The sequence below is a fragment of the Mobula hypostoma genome, chromosome 1 (assembly GCF_963921235.1).
Source record: "Mobula hypostoma chromosome 1, sMobHyp1.1, whole genome shotgun sequence".
Classification (NCBI taxonomy): Eukaryota; Metazoa; Chordata; class Chondrichthyes; order Myliobatiformes; family Myliobatidae; genus Mobula; species Mobula hypostoma.
Window position 1 is genome coordinate 168,591,900 of NC_086097.1, and position 20,964 is coordinate 168,612,863.

Genomic DNA, 20,964 nt, shown 5'->3' on the forward strand with positions numbered 1-20,964 from the left:
ACACCTCTGTTTCCCTTACTAGAGAGCAAGAGTGCGAGAGAGAGCGAGAGAGAGAGACTGTTGTATGTCAAATACCAGGTGAACGAGTAGTATTTGGGGTACCGCATGTCTGTGTCCCTATTGATACTTTGCTGCAAGCTCGCATGCTCGGTGGGGGGTGCTGATGCTTTTTTGCTGGTGGGGTGGGGTCGTTGCTTTGCTGCGTCTCTGTTTTCGTTGATGTTTGCAAAGAAAAAGAATTTCAGGATGTATATTGTATATATTTCTCTGACATTAAATGTACCAATTGAAACTTATTGAAAACTGCTCACAATACTCCAAGTGAGGCCTCACCAATACATCCTTGCTTTTATATTCCAGTCCTCTTGAAATGAATGCTAATACTGCATTTGCTTTCCTCACCACAGACTTGACCTGCAAATTAACCTTTGGAGAACCCTGCACAAGGACTCCCAAATCCCTTTGCACCTCAGTTTTTGTATTTTCTCTCCATTCAGAAAATGGTCAATCCTTTTATTTCTTCTACCAAAGAGCATGACCGTACACTTCCCAACACTGTATTCCATCTGCCATTTTTTTGCCCAGTTTCCTAATCTAAGTCCTTCTGTAGCCTCTCTACATCCTCAAAACTACCTGTCCCTCCACCTATCTTCATATCGCCTGCAAATTTTGCAAAAAAGCCATAATTCCATCATCCAAACCATTGACATACAACGTAAAAAGAATCCGTCCTAACATAGACCCCTGTGGAATACCACTAATTACCGGCAGCCAGCCTGAAAAGGTTTTCTTTATTCCCACTCTTTGCCTCCTACCAATCAGCCACTGCTTTATCCATGCTAGAATCTTTCCTGTAATACCATGGGCTCATAGGTTGTTAAGTATCCTCAGGTGTGGCAGTTGTCAAAGGCCTTCTGAAAATCCAAGTACACAACACAACCGATTCTCCTTTGTCTATCCTGCTTGTTAATTCTTCAAAGAATTCCAACAAATTTGTAAGGACAGATTCTCCCTTGAGGAAACCATGTTAACTACAGCCTATTTTATCATGTGCCTCCAAGTATCCTGAGAGCACATCCTTAATAATCAACTCCAGCGTCTTTCGAACCACTGAGGTCAGACTAAATGACCTATAGTTTCTTTTCTTCTGCCTCTCTCCCTTCTTGAAAAGTAGAGTGACATTTACAATTTTCCAATCTTCTGGAACTATTCCAGAATCTAGTGAGTATTGGAAGATCATTATTCATTCCTTCACGATCTCTTCAGCCACCTCTTTCAAAACTCTGGGGTGTACACCAACTGGTCCAGGTGACTTATTTACCTTCAGACCTTTCAGTTTCCCAAGAACCTTCTCTCTAGTTATGGTAACTCTAGTCACTCACTTCATGACCCCTGACACTTAGAACTTCCATCATACTGCTAGTGTCTTTCACTGTGAAGACTGATGCAAAAAGCTGATTCAGTTCATATGCCATTTCGTTGTCCCCCATTACTAACTCTCCAGCATTGCTTTCCAGCGGCCCGATATCCACTCTTGCCTCTCTTTTACACCTTATGTAACTGAAGAAACTTTTGGTATCCGCTTTAATATTATTGGTCAGCTTACTTTTATATTCCATCTTTACCTTCTTAATGACTTTTTTAAGTTGCCTTCTGTTGGTTTTTAAAAGCTTTCCGATCCTCTAACTTCCCACTAATTTTTGTTCTATTATATGCCCTCTCTTTGGCTTTTATGTTGGCTTTTACTTCTCTTGTTAACCACAGTTGTGTCATCTTTCCTTTAAAATACTTCTTCCTCCTGTGCCTTCCAAATTGCTTCCAGAAATTCCAGCTACTCAGCCGCCATCCCTGCTTGTGTTCTTTCCCAATCAATTAGTCTCTCATGCCTCCGTAATTTCCCTTATTCCACTGTAATACTGATTCATCTGACTTTAGCTTCCCCTTCTCAAATTTCAGGATGAATTCGATCATATTGTGATCACTTGCCCCTAAGGGTATTTTTACCTTCAGGTCTCTAATCAATTCTGGTTCATTGCACAACATGCTCTGGAGTGCTCTAAAAGAGATGTGAAGAGTACTATATAAAAATACAAGCGTTTCTTTGTAGTTTTTATCACTGTAAATCTAACAATGCCTGATTTTAATACCAGGGTAGATTTAAATTATAATGTTTCTTCAGAAGCTGATAATTACTCAGAGAAACAACAGGATCTATTTTGAGAATACTTAATAAAGTATTAATTTTAACTGAAGAATTCTAAAAGGCAGTGAGTATGATCCTCACAGTCACACAGCACAGAAAAAGGCCCCTGGGGCCACCATCTCCATTCCAACAATTAAGCACCCATTTACGCTAGGTCTACAGACCAACACAAATGAACCAACTTCATATATATCAGAGGTTGGAAGAGTCGAAATTGTAGAAATAAACCAGAAATAACTAGGGCCAAGATAGAATGTGGACACGAGATGGCTGGTGCTAAAATCTGGAGCAATAAAACCAAACTGCTGGAGGAACTCAGTAGGTCAGGCAGTATCTATGGAAGGAAATGGACAGTCGAGGTTTTGTTTGAGCCCTTTAGTCTGGACTGAAAGATGAAGGGAAATAGCAAGATAATGAGGTGAGAGGAAGGGATGGAACAAAAGCTGGCAAGTGACAGGTCGATCCAGGTAAGCAGCTCAAGGAGGTGGGAGGTAGAGGCAACATAGAGCTGAAGATGATGAAATCTAATAGGAACAGAAGGTGGAGTATGGAATCAAATAACGGAGGTGGGTAGGCAATAGGGAGCAGTAGAGGGATGGGATACAGAGGGAGGAATGCGTGGAACAATTAGAATAAGGAAAGAAACAGTGTGATAGGAGGGTGGGGGTGGAGGTTGTGTTATGATGTGTGTACATAATAAAGAACTTCAGTTCCCAGTGTACAATGCCGGTGGTTCACCCGGAACAGAAAGTGACGTTGGTGAGCTGGGTTGCATGTGCTCAGGTCGAGCGGAAGCTATGAGCTGGGCACATGCGCTCACGTAGAGCAAAAGCCATTTACTGTAAATAAATATGCATTCATTTTACCCACGCAAGTTTGCCTTTTATCAAGAGGTGTCAAAGGGACTGGGTAAATCATGAGGGAAGAGAAAGGGTGGGGGGAGAAGCAGGTTATCTGAGGGTGGGGGATTCAAGTTGTAGGTAACCTAGGATGATGTGAAATTAGTACAACCCACATCACATTAACTTATTTCTTGTGTAAGAAAACTCCATGTAGGTGTAGTAGAACAAGGAGCTCAACAACCAACTTGTCTGCCAGATTCCTTACTAAGATGCACCACAGAATACACCACCTACTAAACCTCGGCAAACCTGCTACCTGTAGCAGAGCTTGGCAAGTTATCTATAACACCAATTAGTGAAGAATATTATATCATCAGTCCTTCTTTTCACAAGCCTTTGTTGAGTTATTTGGGTTCAGCCATAACTGGTCCAACTAGTATAGTATGTCTGCTTTCCATCAAAGACAGGAACTGTTGGACTGTTTTGTTAACGGCTTTAACTATCTGAGGTAGTGTTTTTATACCAGAGTGGTAAATGCCTGGAGTGCACTGCTGGGAGTGGTGGTAGATGTTAATACATTAGGGTCATTTAAGGTATTCTTGGATAGGCACGTGGATGAAAGAAAAATGGAGGGCTGTGGGCTATGTAGGAGGGATTGTAAAGTTGAAAAGTCAGCAGAAAATCATAGGCTAAAGACCCTATACTGTGCTGTATGGTTGGTTCTATGTTCTATGCTTTGGAAAGGAACCGTAAATTCTACTATTTGATGGTATTAATGAGAAGAGTAATGGGATCCTTAACAATAGATAGCACCTTTTTCAGGCATCACCTTTTCAAGATGTCCTTGATGCTAGGAAGGCAAATGCTCATGATGGACAAACACGAGGAATTCTGCAGATGCTGTAAATTCAAGCAACACACATCAAAGTTGCTGGTGAACGCAGGAGGCCAGGCAGGATCGACTGCACCTCTTCCTAGAGATGCTTCCTGGCCTGCTGTGTTCACCAGCAACTTCGATGTGTGTTGCTCATGATGGAGCTAGCTGAGTTTCCTACTTTCTGTAGCCTTTTCTGATTCAGTGCGGTCGCCCCTCCATACTAAACAGCAATGGAACTATTAGAATGCTCTCCATGGTACATCTGTAGAAATTTGCGAGAGCCTTTGGTGTTATACCAAGCCGTCTCAAACTCCTAATGAAGTATAGCTGTTGTTGTGCCTTCTTTTGCAATTGTGTCAGGCCCAGGATGGATCTTCAGAGAAGCTGACAGCCAGGAACTTAAAACTGCTCACCATTTCCACTGCTGATCCCTGGACGAGGACTGGTGTGTGTTCCCCCAATTTTCCCTTCCTGAAGTCCATAATCAATTCCTTGATCTTACTGACACTGTGTGCAAGGTTGTTGTTGTGACACCACTCAACTAGCTGATCTATCTCACTCCTGTATGCTTCCCTGTTACCATCTAAAATTCTGCAACAATAGCTGTGTCATCAGCAAATTTATAGATGGCATTTGAGCTGTGCCTCATCACACAGTTGTAGGTGTAGAGAGAGAAGAGCAGTGGTCTAAGCACACATCCTAGAGTTGCACCATTATTGATTGTCAGCAAGGAGGAGAGGATATTTCCAATCCGCACTGACTGTAGTCTCCAATGAGGAAGCCAAGGATCCAGTTGTAGAAGGAGGCACAGAGGCCCAGGTTTTGGAGCTTGTTGATTAGTACTGAAGGTATGATGGCATTGAATGCTGAGCTGTATTCAACAAACAGCAGCCTGATGTAGGTATTGCTATTGTCCGGATGATCCAAGGCTGAGTGGAGAGCCAGTGAAGTTACATCCGTCATAGAATTATTACTGTGATAGACAAATTGATGCGGGTCCAGGTCCCTGCTTAGGCAGGAGTTGATTCTGGCCATGACCAAACTCTTCACGCTCTTCATCACAGTAGATGTGAGTGAAGCTGGGCGACAGTTGTTGAGGTTGCTCACCCTGCTCTTCTTGGTTCGATTGTCACCTTTTTGAAGCAGGTGGGAACGTCCAATTGCTGCAGCAGTGAGAGATTGAAGATGTCCTTGAACAGTCCCACCAGATAGCTGGCATGGGTTTTCAGTGCCCTACCAGATACACCATCATGTCCTGACACCTCGCAAGGGTTCACTCTCTCAAAAAATGTTTTGACATCATCCTCTGATCGAGAAATCACAGGGTCATGAGTTGCTGCTGGAATTCACACAGGTGTAATTTTATTCTCCTTTTCAAGACATTGAGCTCATCTGGGAGAGAAGCATCACAGCCATTCATGACATTAGGTTTTCCCTTTTAGGAAGTAATGGTCCGCAAACCCCACCTGAGCTGATGTGCATCCAATTCCGCCTCCAACTTCAAATGGAATTGCTCTTTCCCTCTTAAAATAGCATTCTGTAGGTTGTACCTGGAGATCTTGTATAGTTCTGGATCACCAGTATTGAATGCTACAGATCTAACTCTCAGCAGACTACAAAACTCCTGGTTCATCCAAGGCTTTTAGTTTGGGTATGTCCAGTATGCTCTTGAAGGTACACATTCATCCACACATGGTGAAGTCAGTGACAACTGTGGGATATTCATTCAGATTCAAAGATGGATTCCTCAGTGTTCTCCAGTCCATCCTTTCAAAGCAGTCAGCTAAGCACTCTACCTCCCTTGATCATACCTTCATGGTCTTCACCACTGATGCTGCAGTCTTCAGTCTCTGCCCGTATGCCAGGAGAAGTATAGCTAGGCATTTGGACTTTCCAAAGTGTGGGTGTGGAATGGCACACTAAGCATTTTTGATGATGGTCTAACAGTGGTCAAATGTGTTGGCTCCTCTGGTTCCACAGGTGGTATGTTGGTGGTAGTTGTTCAGAGACTTCTTCAAGCTGATCTGGTTGAGGAGGCATCATGGATTGGCAGTAATTGACAGATAACCCTCAGCCAGGTCACCAGGTGTAATGTTTCCTTTGCTGAAATTGTGCCAAGGGATCTACCTGAGGCAGCAGATGGAAACAAAAAATGGATGGCATGTGGAAATGGATCATGGGCATGGGATGGTCCAATATCATTTCCAGGTCCTGTTCTCCTCTATTGCTCTGAACAACTTTCTAATATAGTCCTCACTGTAACACAATCCACATCCCAAAATTCTATTACCTGAAATCTCCAGTGATCTGGGTTCCACCCTGATGTCCTGTGCTATCTGAGTTGAGTTTGAACCTTCCACATGTGACCACATGGATTTCATCTGATCCTCAAGATTTTTTCTATATCCCAAAAACATGGGGGTTAGCAGGTTAATTTCCCCACTGTCAAATTTCCCCTAATAGGTAGAGGGGGGAGCAAATGAGAATGAAGGGAAAATAAAATAGGGATAGTGTAAATGGGTACTTGATGCTCAGCACAGACTTGGTGGGCTGCAGGGCCGGTTTCCATGTTACGAGACTCTTTGGCACTAATTAAAATTTCCAATAAAATGCAGGACCTCGGACACCATCACAGTCTCTCAGTTCTGCACCAGAGTATCAGCTCAGAATTCTGTTGTACTCCAGTGTCTGAATGTCAGACTTCAATACACAACCTTCAGGCAAGTGAAGGTGTGGGATGTACAACTACACTATTCTTGCACTAGAAACAAAAATCTGCATCTGGAAATCAAAATCCAGATGAAGGGTCTTGACCTGAAGCATCATCTGTCCATTTCCCTCCACATTTGCTGCTCGACCTGCTGTGTTCCTCCAGCATTTTGTCTATTGCCTCGGATCCTGGCCTCTGTCATCTTTTACGCTGGTCTTGCACTTGGAAAAATATTCTGATATAATTCATTTAGCATGGGGAGCAAACACGAGCACATGGAACTGTGGGGATGTACAAAGAATGTCAAGTGTTCCTGAACATATCTCCCAGTAAAAATCATCCTTCACTCCTCCCCGTCAGTTGTCAATGCCTCTTGGTAAGCTCTTACCTCTTTAGCACTTTTTATCTTGGCCAAGAAGGTTTGTAACTCCATGGACTCCGCAAAGAGGGCTCGGCACACAGCCGGGTAATGGTTCGGGGCCTCAGGTGGGGTTGTGAGATGAGCAGCACACAACTGACAAAGAGAAAAACAAAAGGACACATTAGTCAGTCACCCTTCATGTCTCCTGACTAGGAACCTACATCATTGGGCTGCATTTTCTACTCCTGTCATTGACTGGCCTACACAAGCATTCCTCTGAGCAGTTCCTAACTCTGGTCCTCTCTGGATAACACAAAGCTGAGGTTTTGTTATGCCCATCACTCAGTCAAGAAGTCAAGTTTATATATGCACAGGTGCAATGAAAAACCTATGTGCAGCAGCATCATGGGTACATCGCATCAGATAAGCAGCATATAGCATCGTCATTATATTCTTTCAAAAAAGAGTTAGATAGAGCTCTTAAAGATAGTGGAGTGAAGGGATATGGGGAAAAGGCAGGGAAAGGGTACTCACTGAATGAATGGTGGTGCTGGCTCAAAGGGCTGAATGACCTACTCCTGCACCTGTTGTCTATTGTCTATAAGCAGCACTCACGAGAAAAATAATTAAACATGAATCATACAGAAAATAGAACAAAGAAAGTCCACTGTAGTGCAAAGTGCTCATCGTGCTGCTATACTGAGGGAGTAATTAAGGTTGTGCAGATTGGTTCTAGAACCAAAAGTTTGAAGGGAAGAAGCTGCTCTCGAACCTGGTGATACAGAACTTTTTGCTGCAATGGTAGCTGCAGTAAGATGTCATGGCCTGATGGGAGCATCTTGTATGAAGGATAGAGCCTTCTTTCTCAGAAAAAAAGCAAAGAAATGCTTGTGTGGGTCAGTCAACTCCTGAAGCTGAGGAACATGATATAAATATAACAACGTGGTCTGTGCAATGTCACTAGACTGGTTTGTTATACAAGGTGATGTTCACCATTCCTGAAGTATCTATCAGGAGGAGGAAATAATTGGCAGGGTAGGCAGGTCCATGATAGCACCAGAATGGCAATTCATTGGGAGGTGGCTTCAGCAGACCCAATCATTATATTCATTATCATTGCTCTATTCTTTTAAGCCTCATTTCCAAGACCATAAGAACTACCTGTAATGCATTTCCCTGAAATTTCAATATTATATTCTATTTTTTTTACAACCTAGATGTAATTATGTATGGCATGAACTGTCTGGATGTTATGCAAAATAAAAGCTGTTCACTGTATAAGCAGTCCATGTGACAATAATAAACCCACACCAATATCAAAGCACACTGCCTGATTATCCACCCATCAGTGAGGACCTGTTGTCTGCACAGATTCATCTCCAGGAAGTTCAGCAATAGGGAATTGTTTCTGCTCCAAACATCACTAAATTCTCTTACAGTACATTTTAAGTTAGGCTTTTCAGAATGAGTTTCACCTAAACATGCCTAAAGCCATCTAAGTACATGTCAGAACAGAGAACCAATATATAGAGTATGTTCTGAACCTGTTGGTGAGGATGATTTGTCCACCAATCGGAAGGACTCTAATATATCAATCCCTCAGAATATGAACAGAAAATTCGTATTTTCTATTTAACATGGTGGAAAATAAAGGAATATATTAAATACACTTAATACAATGAAGCAAGATAATCTACACACTTCTCTGTTTCAGTCGTTCTTGCCCATTCTTGCTGTTTCAACAGAAGCCTAACATGGTGCAGGTTCCAAAGGCAGATTTCCCAGTGGATTTGCGGGAAAATCCATGGATGGTTCCACTCAGCTACTCCATGGCAAGTCCAATGCTGAAGAACAACAGCAGTCTGCTCTGTGCCAGTTCAGAATCTATTATCCCATGCACAAGTCCTGAACTTCTACGTGATCATCCGAAACACTACCATTTCCGCAGAAAATTTGGGATACTATTTATCCAATAAAATTTCAAATTTGATACAACTCGGCAAGAATCATTTAAATTGTTTGCAAACCCTAGCAATTCTGTTAACAATTTATTTTCGTAGCTTGGCATAGCTGATACAGTAAAAATATGGAGGTTTCAAAGTAAAAGCCAGCATCAGTTTGTCCCACTTCTGTCATATCAAATATCTGATATGTTGCTTTAATGCAATGAACTGACATGTTGTCTCTCTCATTAGCAATGGGGCAGCTTGGTATATATGGGAGTAAACTGAAACAGTGTAGAGAGGTGCAGAAGAAAAATACATGGAAGCTGCAGGTAAAATTGGGTCATCATGCAAAAAATGGAAACAGAGTGGTTTTCATGTATTGCTGCCAGGACAGATGATGAGTAAACAAACTATCTCAGCGTTTCCAGGAACTCTCTCCATTTCCCAGTCAGCCTGAACAAACTAGGCTTTATGAAGCAAGACTTAAAGGTTACTCTTTTTTTAAAGAACTCCATTGAATGATCACAGTCTTTACTCTACATTCAATCCCACTGAACAAACAACTTTATACAATGCTCAGCTCTGCCACACGAAGTCTCAGTACCCTGAGTCTAACTTCAACCAGAATATTCCCATTCTGCAAACATTTTAAATTTCTGACAAACATGATTATCCACTTTGCCTCTGAGTCCGTACTCACATCACTCCTCGCCTTTCCTTTGCGGACCAGCACAGCCATCCAGATAAGCAATAACTTTATTTTTCACACTGAGGCTTTCAAATCCATCCCAGCTCCTGCTCCCCCCTCTCTCTGAACTCCCTTCCAGTCGTATAACCTGCAAGGTACGTTCACTTCAACAACACTGCCTCTTATTTAACGCCATTGGCACCTGCGCCTTCAGCCTCCAAGGTCATGATTTCCAGAATTCCTGCCCACAACCTCTCTGCTTCTTGTGGAATTCTGTGACACTGGAGGAACCTACTGGATCCATAGTGCCTGTATGGGGCCAGAATACCCTCCCACGTCCTGCAGGTTGCATCACAGCAGGCAATCACTGATACCCTTCAACAAGATGCTGTCAGAACTCAGCGGGTCAGACAGCATCTGTGGAGGGAAAAGGATAGTCAATATTTTGAGTCAAACCCCTTCATATGGATGGTGTGTGCTGTACCAGATTCTAGCATCAGCAATCTCTTGCGTCCAATATTCCTTAAATTAAGGACTCCCGCTTCCTCAGGCACCGGGTCTAGACCCTGATTATTCCACAGGTTTAATCAGTTTGTTTTAGCTCCCTAAAGGCAGAACTCAATGAGGTAATTTAACTGGGCTCACCGGAAGGAATACAACCCCCTCAAGATCTTCCTCTGTTTCTTGCTCTTTCATAGTGATCATACATGCAATAGAGTCACAGAATTATAGAGCACTGCAACATAGACACCAGCCATTCAGCCATCTAGTCCATGCTGAAATATTAATCTGCCTAGAGCCATCAACTTGCACTGGACCATAGCCCTCCATACCAATCCAAATCATTTCTCTTAAATGTTGAAATCAAACCCACGTCCACCACTTCTGTTGGCAGCTCTCACCACTCCCTGAGTGAAGCTCCCCTTAAACAGGTCACCCTTTCAATCCAAGACCTCTGGTTCTAGTCTCATCCAACATCACTGGAAAAACAGCCTGCTTGCATTTACCCCATCTATGCCCCCATAATTTTGTATTCCTCCATCAAATCTCCCCTCATCCAGAAGAACCCTGGGGGGTTCAGGGAGTCAGCGTCTCTTTTGCTCTATTTCACGTCGCAGAAGGATGGATGGTCATTAGTACTGGATTTGTCTTATTGTTGTCATGTGTACTGTAATACAATGAAAAGCTTTTGTGTTGTGTACCAGTCAGACAGATCATCCCATAAACAATTACACTGAGGTAATATAAGGAATGGGTGGCGCGGTGGAGATACATCTCTACCAAAGGTAGGGTGCTCTTTCCCTCCTCCAGCCTGCAGGTCACCCTTGGGCAAGGTGTAGCACCTGCTTACACTCCTCCACCCCCAATCACATGAGCATCTGGTGCACATCACTAGACCTGGCTATGCTACCATTGAGGCCAGGCAGACAATCTCTTGAGAATACTAATAATGGCTGGGGTCACCTGTCTTATAAAGACACTGCCCAGGTGGAAATGGTGAACCACTTCTGTAGAATTTGCCAACATGGTCATAGACCCTGGTCGCCCATGTCATACAACATTTCACATGATGATGATGATGATGAATAGAAGGCAGACAGAATGCAGAATGCCGTGTTGTAATTACAGAGAAAGTGCAGAGCAGGTGGACAAATAAAGTGCCAAGGCCACAACGAGGGAGATGGAGAGACCAAGAGTTCACCTCTAGTGTCTGAGTGGTCTGTTTGAGAGTAGTACAGTAGAGCAAAAGCTGTCCTTGAGTCTGGTGCCTTATGCTCTTAGGCTGTCGTGTCTCCTTTGTGGTAGGGGAGGGGAGAAAAGAAAATGCCCAGCGTGGGAGGGGTCTTTGATTATGTCTGTTTTCCTGAGGCAGCTGGAAGTGGAGATGGAGTCAGTGCAGGGGAGGTTGGTTTGTGTGATGGACTGGGCTGTGTTCTAACTTCTCGTGGTCTCGGGCAGAGGGCAGCTGCCACACCCAGATGCGATGCACCGGGAGAGGATGCTTCCTATGGTACATGGACTTCCTGGCAGAGTATGGGCTACAAAAGTAGGACTTGCTCCCAGTTCTGCCTGCCTGCAGAAACCAGTCTCAGCTTTTCTTTGTGTACCACAGATGGACATGTGGGGGTGCTACAGAGCAGCAGGTTAGTTCTTTTAACAACGGTTTAGGATTGTCAAACCTGTCAGTGCTGGAAACTGTGTTAATCCTCATCACAAAGCAATTTATAAAGTAAATATTACAGGGAAAGGGATGTTGGAAATGTTCAGCAGGTTAAACATAATCTGCCAGACTATGTCAGAGGCCGGGCACCCTGCAGCGTGTGACTCACTTCCGGACAACATGAAGCCTTCCCACTATTTTCAAGGCACGCAGGAGCGTGTTGACATTTCCCCACTTACCCCAAGGGTACTGCTCCAATAATACCCCTGAAATTCCGGGTCAAAGCAGCAGCCTGATCAGTACTCTGGTATGATAACATGGACTCTTGGCCTCAATCTACCTCGTTGTGATCTTGCACTTTCTCATTTACCTGCACTGCACTTTCTCTGTAGCTTTTACACTTTATTCTGCATTGTTATTGTCTTAACTTATTCTAGCTCAATGCACTGAGTAAATAATTGATCTGTATAAATGATATTGCAAGACAAGCTTTTCACTGTATCTTAGCACATGTGACCAACTACTAAACCGCTACTAATCTATTATTACAGTTATCTGTTAAGGCACAAATACTGACCAGATAATATCCTGCGTGCAGCTGACGAGGTAGGTGTAACATTTCATTCAGATAGGTGTCAAACTCAGTAATGGTATGCCAGTGATGATTTACGTATGTGTTAGTTTTGATCATATACTCAATTTGCAGAGGGAAGGCATCCTATCCAGATGCATAACAGTATTATATTGCAACTTCTTTGCCCAAGGCTGCAAGAAATTGCAGAGTTGTGAGCACAACCCAGTCTATTATGAAAAGCAGCCTCCTCTCCATTGACACTGCCTACACTTCCCAGGATTCCTAAGATTCCTCCCACTCCAGTTATTCTCTCCTCACCCTTCCCATCAAGCACGCAATACAAAAGCTTGAGAATCTGTACCATCAGGCTCAAGCACAGACTCTACCTCGTTGACTCTTGCGCGACTTACCTCTTTTATGACCATTCTACTTTATTTATCTGCTCTGCATTTTGTCTGTAACTAACACTACATTCTGCATTCAATTTTTTTTTCTCTTTTTGCACTATCTCGACCTACTTTTGCGTGGGATGATCTGTATGGATGGAGAGCAAACAAAAGCTTTCCACTGTATCCCGGTACATGTGACAATAACAAACCCAAATCACTCCCTCCACCATTGGCTACTGAATGTGTCAGATACAGTTCATACCATGTCTGGATCATCACGAGGTCAAAAGTGTCAGAGCCATGGGAACACTAACTGCAGGTCCCCCCTCCTCAATGCTGAGTTAAAAATACATCACTGACCCTCCATCATCACTAGGTCTAAATCCTGGAACTCCATACTCAGGGAGATCCTTCACCAGAGGGTCTGTCCCAGTTCAAGGTTCAGTCTCGGGGCAGTAAACCACAGGGCAACAAGCAACATGCAGGAAACGGTGACTTTGCAGAGATGCAACATCATAAGGAAGGAATAAATGTGAAGGAAAGCACAGCTCTGCAGTGCCAGTATCAGGAGAAGGTAGGCTTTGACAAGCCACCTCGATTTTACTCTCTCCAGAGCAAAGTTTTCACCTCTCTTTAACAAGGTTCTTTGAAGGTTTAACAAGGTCTAAGAAGGTTTTAGAGAACATGAGGGACAGACAGAGAGAAACATGGGCATTGTAACTGGTTAATTACAGACACATGTTCTGAGACATTGGAAAGCTCACGTTTTGCATGCCATCCATAAAGATCATTGCGTATATAGTACAAAGGAAAAAGGAATAAGAGAATGCAGAATATATTGTTACAGTTACAGAGAAAATGCAACGCAGCTAGACAAATAAGATGCAAATGGCCAGAATGAGGGCATGAGTTCATCTTCATTATACAAGAAATGCAGACACGAGACAGGTAAAAGTGAGTCAGATGCTGTCATTGAGCCTGGTGGTACTCTTGTGCCTTCCACTTGATGGATGGGGAGAGAAGAGCGAACGTGCAGGGTGAGAAGGGTTGATTAAACCGGCTGCTTCTCCAGAAGCAGCGGGAAGTATAGATAGAGTCTGTGGAAGGGGATTGGTTTTCATGAGACACTGGGCCATGCTGTCCGCAATTTCTTGCAGTCTTGAACAGAGCCATTGCTATACTGGGCTGTGATGTATCGGGATAGTTTGAGGAGATGCCTCAGGATAGAACCTTCCATTGAATATCATTCCTCCAAATCTGGCCATTCACAATCCCTGAATGCAACTGCTCCACCACTGCTCCACTGTGACACAATGATAATGGGCTGAGACTACATTCAATGTAAGGAGGATGTTAAATACCAGTGTTATGAGCTCTCTCTCAGCTGTAATTATTTTGTTTTTATTCGGTTTCCAGAATGTGGGTGTTATTGGTCCAGCCCTAATTGCCCTCAAGAAGGTGGAGGTGAGTCTCCTTCAGGAATTACTGAGTAAAGATGCTCCTAAAAAAGTGCGTGGGGAGAGCGCTTCAGCAATGATACATTTCCAATTCAAGATGACACATAAACTGGTGCGGACATTAGACACAAGAGATTCTGCAGATGCTGGAAATCTTGAACAACTATGCTGCAGGAACTCAGCAAGACAGACAACATCCATGGAAGAGAATAAATAGTCAATGCTTCAGGCCGAGATTCTTCATCAGGAGTAATGTAGGGTCTCAGCCTGTAACTTTGGCTGTTTATTTCCCCTTCATAGGTGTTACCTGGCACTGAGCTGTTCCTGTATTTTGTGTGTGTTGTTGGATGGGGACCAGCAGCTGCTAGTGTTCCCCTATGTCTGCTGCCGTTAGCCTTCTCCGTGACAGATGTCATGGGTTTGTGTAAGGAATTATACCAGCTGGGCAATTTATCACAAGTACACATTGTAGTTGAATTATGAAGTTTGGTTCCATTCATTAAAATTTCAAAGGCAGGGAAACAAGACCCATTTCCACACCATTTATTCAACACACATAAGAGATGCTCTTACATAATTTTGTGTAAATTTGATTAACCAAACTTTTGAAGGAGGCGGCATAGATAGGTAGAGAAGTAGGGAATGCACCTGGTAGTCTTCATTTACCAGGGCACACAACACAAGACCAGGGAAGTTATGTTAGTGCTTTAGAACAATGTTGAGGCCACATTCGGAATCTTGTCCGTATTCTTGGTCGCCACAATGTACATAATTATTCTGGAGAGGGTGTAGAGGAGGTGTACCAGAAGCTTGCCTGGGGCAGAGTGTCTCAGGTATGAGGAGATTCCTTGGAGTGGAGAAGACCAAGAGGTTCAAAATTATGAGGGGCATAGATGAGGTGAACAATGGTAATACTTTCTCCATAGCTTAAGTATCGATAACCAGAGGGCTTAGGTTTAAGATCACAAGGAAGACATTCACAGTCATAGAATTATCCAGCACAGAAACAAGCCTTCTGGCCTAACTTGTCTATACCGACCAAGGTGACGGTCTGAGCCAATATCATTTGCTTGCATTTGGACCACATCCATCTAAACCTTTTCTATCCATGTCATTTTACCCTCTCCACCATCTTCTCTGGCATCTCGTCACATACACCCACCGCCTTCTGTGAGGAAAAAGTTGACTCTCAGGTCCCCTTTAAATCTTTCCCCTGTCACCATAAACCTATCGTACGCCCTGAATCTTAGATGATTCTACCTCGGGATAAAGATTGTGTCCATATGCCTCATCTATATCCCTTATGATTTTATAAGCCATTATAAGATCATCTCTAAGTCTCCTACACTTGAGAGACAGAAAGCACAGCCTATCCAGCATCTTCTAAGAGCTGAAGCCCCCAATCTCGGTAACATCCTTCTGAACCTTTTCTGCATCTTTTCCAGTTAATGACAACTGTTTGATATCTAAGCAAAAAGAAGAGCACTCAATACTCCAAGTACTGTCTCACCAACGTCTTGTACAGCTGTTATGTGATGTCCCAACTCTTGTATGAGGAGAGAAAGGGAAGGATTTTTGCCCAACCTCAGTGTTGCTGAAATCTGGAATGCATTAACTGAGGGGATGGTAGAGGCAGTCACCTGAAGTATCTAGGACAGCACTGAACTCACCAATGCCCAGAAGGCTTCAGGCAAGGTACAGTAAATGGGATTAATAAAGATTGATGCCGAATGGCAGCAGAAGGCTGAGAAGTCTGTTTCTGAGTGGTATAACTCGATGACTCATTTATTCAGACATGGAGACAGAGAGGCACAGACAGAAATAAATGGGCCCATTCTAGCAGACAGCTCTTTTATGAGGCTTCTAATTATTCTTCGTTCATCTAATCAGGCTTGTGTGTATATATGTGTGCGCACATGCTCTCCCACCAATATAATTAATTTCAATCTAAATGCACTAAGATAAAAATGCTTACACAAGCACTGAATGTGAAATTTCATTAAGGGAAGAGAAAAGCTTGTCTTGCCATGAGCTGGCATCTTGATTAACTCCTGTTTGCAATCAGAGCCTAAATTTATCAGGCTGCAGCTGTGAGGTGCACACTGTTGATAACGTGTACAAAGCAAGAGCTAACTAACTTAATATCAGAAGTAATCCTTGTTCAATATTACAGAGAGACTCTAGGTTGAAGTAACGTGTGGTAGTGCAGATAACAAGTCATAGAAGGAGACAATGAAGGGTCAAGTTTCAGCCTCTGCTCAGCCAGCGCTATGTTGGTGTACATCCTCTCCTGCCTAGACGCCTCTGTGAGGCAACAGTAACTGCACGGACAGCAGTTTGCAATGAATTCACCATTAAAATCACACAAAATGTTCCAACGAAGAAGTGTCCCACAAAAACATCAACACAACCTTTTTATCTCCCCCGCCAGTTTATCCATCGTCTCCACCCCCAACTACATCAACCCCAGTGTTTCATAATCCTTATGATACAAAGCTCATCTGCTCACGAGGTAATTAACGTTCCTGCAGGGTGTCTTGAGTGCGGCAGCAAAGTGGTTAAGTTATCCAGACGTCTGGGCAATGACACAGAACCAGGTGTACAAATCCTACAGCAGTGAATCTAAATTCAAATAATTAATCTGGGATGAAAAGCTCCCCTTGGGAATTGTGACTGTGAAAGTACTGGATTAGTGGAAAACCCATCTGATTCACAAATGCCTTTCAGGACAAGAAACTGGCTGTCTTACCTGGTCTGACTGAAATATCATCAATGTGAATAATTCTCAACTGTTCTCCAAAATGATCTGAGATACAACCAACTTCAGAGGGGAGTTTATTTAGACATTCAGCGTGGAATGGGCCCTTCCAGCCCAACGAGCTGCATAGACCAACAATGCTAATTTAATCCTAGCCCAATCACAGGACAATTTAACAAATTAGCCTACTAGCTGGTACGTCTTTGGATCATGGAAGGAAACCGAAGCACCCAGAGGAAACCCACACGTGCAGAGGAAGAACGCATGTACCAACATCCTTACAGAGTGCGCTGGAACTGAGCTGTGAACTCCGATGTCCCGAGCTGTAATAGTGTCACGCTAATCACTATGCTACGCAAATGACAGTTTTGCCAATGACATCCCCTTCACATTAAAAAGGCACTTAAAATAAAAGCTTTATTGTGGATAATTAATGGTTAATTTATGTTTTTTGGGAGTGCTGTTTATATGATACTAAGTTCCTGTGATTTATTGCACCTGTACGTACATGTATTGTGCATTTTACAATAAATTACAATAAACAATGACTTTCCTGCCCTTTCAAATACCAGCACAACATTAAGGATCTCTGTAAGACTGCCTTCCGCAGCACAATAAAGGATGGCATTAGCGGAAATTCCTTTGTGCAGGAGGCTGTAACAGAAACATAACAAAATATCATGTGAAATTGATCAAATTAAAGATCTTCAAAATCTGAAACATTAATTCTATTTCTTTCTCCACTGATGCCACTGGGACCTGTTCTGTGTTTCCAGCATTTTCTATTCAGACGGAAAATCCTCTCGAGCAGCACAAAGTAACAGAGCATCTCCAACAACAAATGCACGGCCCTGGCCTCTAGCTACAACAGCCAAGAATATATGCATGAATCAGTCTGTGCTTACCAAACACAAGGGATCGCTTGCAACCCAAAGCTAAAAAGATCATTGTGTCAGCAGAAGTATACTTCACCACATCACACCACATGATGCAAGTTACTTACTATTTGTTAAGTGTTTCAGCTCTTCCTTTGAATGTGTGTTTTATAACAAACTCATGCACTAACCATTTATAATATATCATACACTGTGTGTGTGTGTGTGTGTGTGTGTGTATATATATTAATTATGCACACGCAGATACATAATAAACTGCTGTACATTTATACACTATGTGTTATATTTCATCAGTTGTTGATACATCACACATTACAGCTCTAGTACCCTGATATTAAGGTTAGATAATTATCAAAAGTTTATTTTCATTATCTCATGTATGTTTATACAGTCTAATGCACATCATCTGTTTAATCTTACATATGAAATTTGTTGATCTAATGTTAAGTATTGTGTTCACAAAATAATCTGCAGATGCTGGGGTCAAAGCAACACTCACAACACACTTTTCCCATATAAATAAATGGTAATTGCTTCTTCGCTTTACGACATTTCGGCTTACGAACCGTTTCATAGGAACGCTCTACCTTCGGATGGCGGGGGAAACCTGTACCAGCTATATCATTCTCCTTCCACGAGGATTAGGGGAAAGTGGGGATTGGCTGCGGAAGTCAAGGCAAGTTTATACTGAATGGTTTGAATTTTGAATAAATTTGATTAATAGTTCACCTCACAGGTTGGTAGAATCTTTACTCCAACCAATGAATCAAGATAATTCTACGCTACCCAAATTCTAGATGTTCAACAACATTTACTAGACTATTGAACAAAACTCATTATATCTGAATCTGAACCAGTTACAGAAGGTCTTGGACTCCTTACAGAATCAACTTTCAAAGCTACTTAAAAATATTTAAACATTGCAGCATTTTACTGAACTCAATGAAGGGATGTCAGTGCCTCTCCTCATCATGTGATCAACACAAAGAGCTACCATGGCGACAAAACTGGCCTCCCTTCCCCCTTCCTGTGACTACAACCTTTACTTTCCCCAGTCATCCGTAGAAAGGGAGATTACTTCAGTCTGTGTTAGTCCTTAAAAGGCCGAGCGAGCATTAAAGACTTCAATGTATCCTGCCTCATTAATGAAAAATTGAGCACAGATGGCAATGTTAAAATGTTGGAACATTACATTTATTTATTTAATGGACTGATGAAATGGCTAGCAGTAAATTAAGGTTTATTTGCTGAAGTTGTAAAATGGACTTCAATGATGGTAAAATTAAATTAGCCTCACAGATCACTGCTAATAATTCAGATATCAGCCTTCCGGGTCACCAGCTGAGCTTGAAGGCGAAAGCTGCCAACTCTTCAGGAAGGCCTTCAGAACCTTAAAAGAATTAAAAATTAATTGGCAGGAATTGCTGCACATACCCCACAGAAGAAAATTGATGCAGGACACTAAAAATAAGCAGCATATTCAGTTTATTTGGCTCCTTCATTTATTAATGACTGAAAAAAAATGAACGACCCCACTCACCCAGGGCATTCTCTCTTCCCCCCCTATCATCGGCCTGAAAGCACATACCACAGGCTCAAGAGCAGCTTCTAAGCCACTGCTATAAGACTAATAAATGGTCCCCTGGCACAGTAAGATGCACTCTTGACCTCACAATCTACTTCATTAGGATCTTACATTTTATCGTCTACCTGCATGTCCTCTGCAGCCATTGCTTTATTCTGCGTTGTCATTGTTTTACCTTGTTCTATCTTGCTCAGTGCACGGTGTATTGATTTGATCTGTATGAATAGTATGCCAGACAAGCTTTTCATGTGATGATAGAAACAATACCAATTCCTATTCCTGGAATAGGCTGCCAGGGATGGTGATGGAAGCAGGTAAGAGTGACACTTAAGACATATTGGTTTATTACTGTCACATGTGTTCCAGATACAGCAGAAAAATTGTTTGGGATGCCACACGTGAAGGTCATTTCAAAACATAGGTATATTGAGGCAGGGAAATTATACAAGGAGAAAACAATCACGCAGAATGTGGTGTTCCAGCTACAAGGTGCAGTGCAGGCAGGCAATGAGGTGCAAAGGCTATGATCAGGTAGACTGCGAGGTCAAGAGCTCTGTTCCAGAGCTTCAAGCAGCCGAACAGAAGCTACCCTTCAGCCAGTAGTGCTGGTAAATTTTTTAAAAAATTTATTTCTTTTAAGAGATACAGCACAGAATAGGCCCTTTTGGCCCTTCAAGCCGCCCCGCCAACAACCCTCAATTTAACCCTAGCCTAATCACAGGACAATCTACAATGACCAATTAAACTACATCTTTGGAGTGTGGGAGGAAACTGGAGCACCCGGGAAAACCCAGGCATTCCTTGGGGAGGACATTCAAACTGCTTACGGAGGACGCTGGGAATGAACTCTGAACTCCGACACCCCGAGCTACAATAGTATTGCACTAACTGCTACACTACCATGGCGCCCCATACATAGACACCAACATGCAGGGAACGGAGGATGCGGGTCAGAAGAGAATTAGCTTAACTTGGCAAGTTCAGCAGAGACTCCATGAGCCAAAGGGCCAGTCCCTGTGCTGCACCATTCTATGTTCAATGGAGGGGGGGGGAAATCATATGGTTGCCCCTTGATAGCTCAGTGGTGGAAATTATTCTTCTGATCTCTCTGCTCTTTACCCACTGCATGATGACAAGCAAGAGTGGATATCCCTCAAGTGAGATGAGTGGGACCTCTTCTCTGTCCACATCACCCCACTCGCAGTCACTGTGGCCTTCTACATCTTGAGACCTGGATCAAGTGGATGAGAAGCCAGTAGGTTGAAGGCAGTGTCTCGGAAAAGAACAGCAAACCTCTCCAACTCTGGTAACTAGAGGCCCAGGTGATTGACTAGAGGGGTTTGACAAATAAACAAGCTGCAGAAATTATACACAAGTGAGCAGATGAGAGGAGATAGTCTACTGGGGCTTATGGAACCAGTTTGTGCTCAGGAATCAGAAGCAGCTCTATAGATGAAGATTCTTGGACCTGAAACGTCAACTCTTCTTCTTTTCCCAGAGATGTGGCAAGACCTGCT

General features: G+C 42.9%; 1 protein-coding gene across 6 annotated transcripts in view; it reads right to left on the reverse strand.

Moving 5' to 3' along the window:
• The window catches only part of LOC134352285 (protein spire homolog 1-like), a 210,149-nt gene that overhangs the window by 87,183 nt on the left and 102,002 nt on the right, over positions 1 to 20,964 (reverse strand). For all 6 annotated transcript variants that reach the window (XM_063059585.1, XM_063059609.1, XM_063059593.1 and 3 more), the window contains one exon: positions 7,021 to 7,146. In XM_063059585.1, coding sequence (XP_062915655.1) covers positions 7,021 to 7,146 — 126 coding nt within the window. The remainder of the gene's footprint in view (positions 1 to 7,020; positions 7,147 to 20,964) is intronic.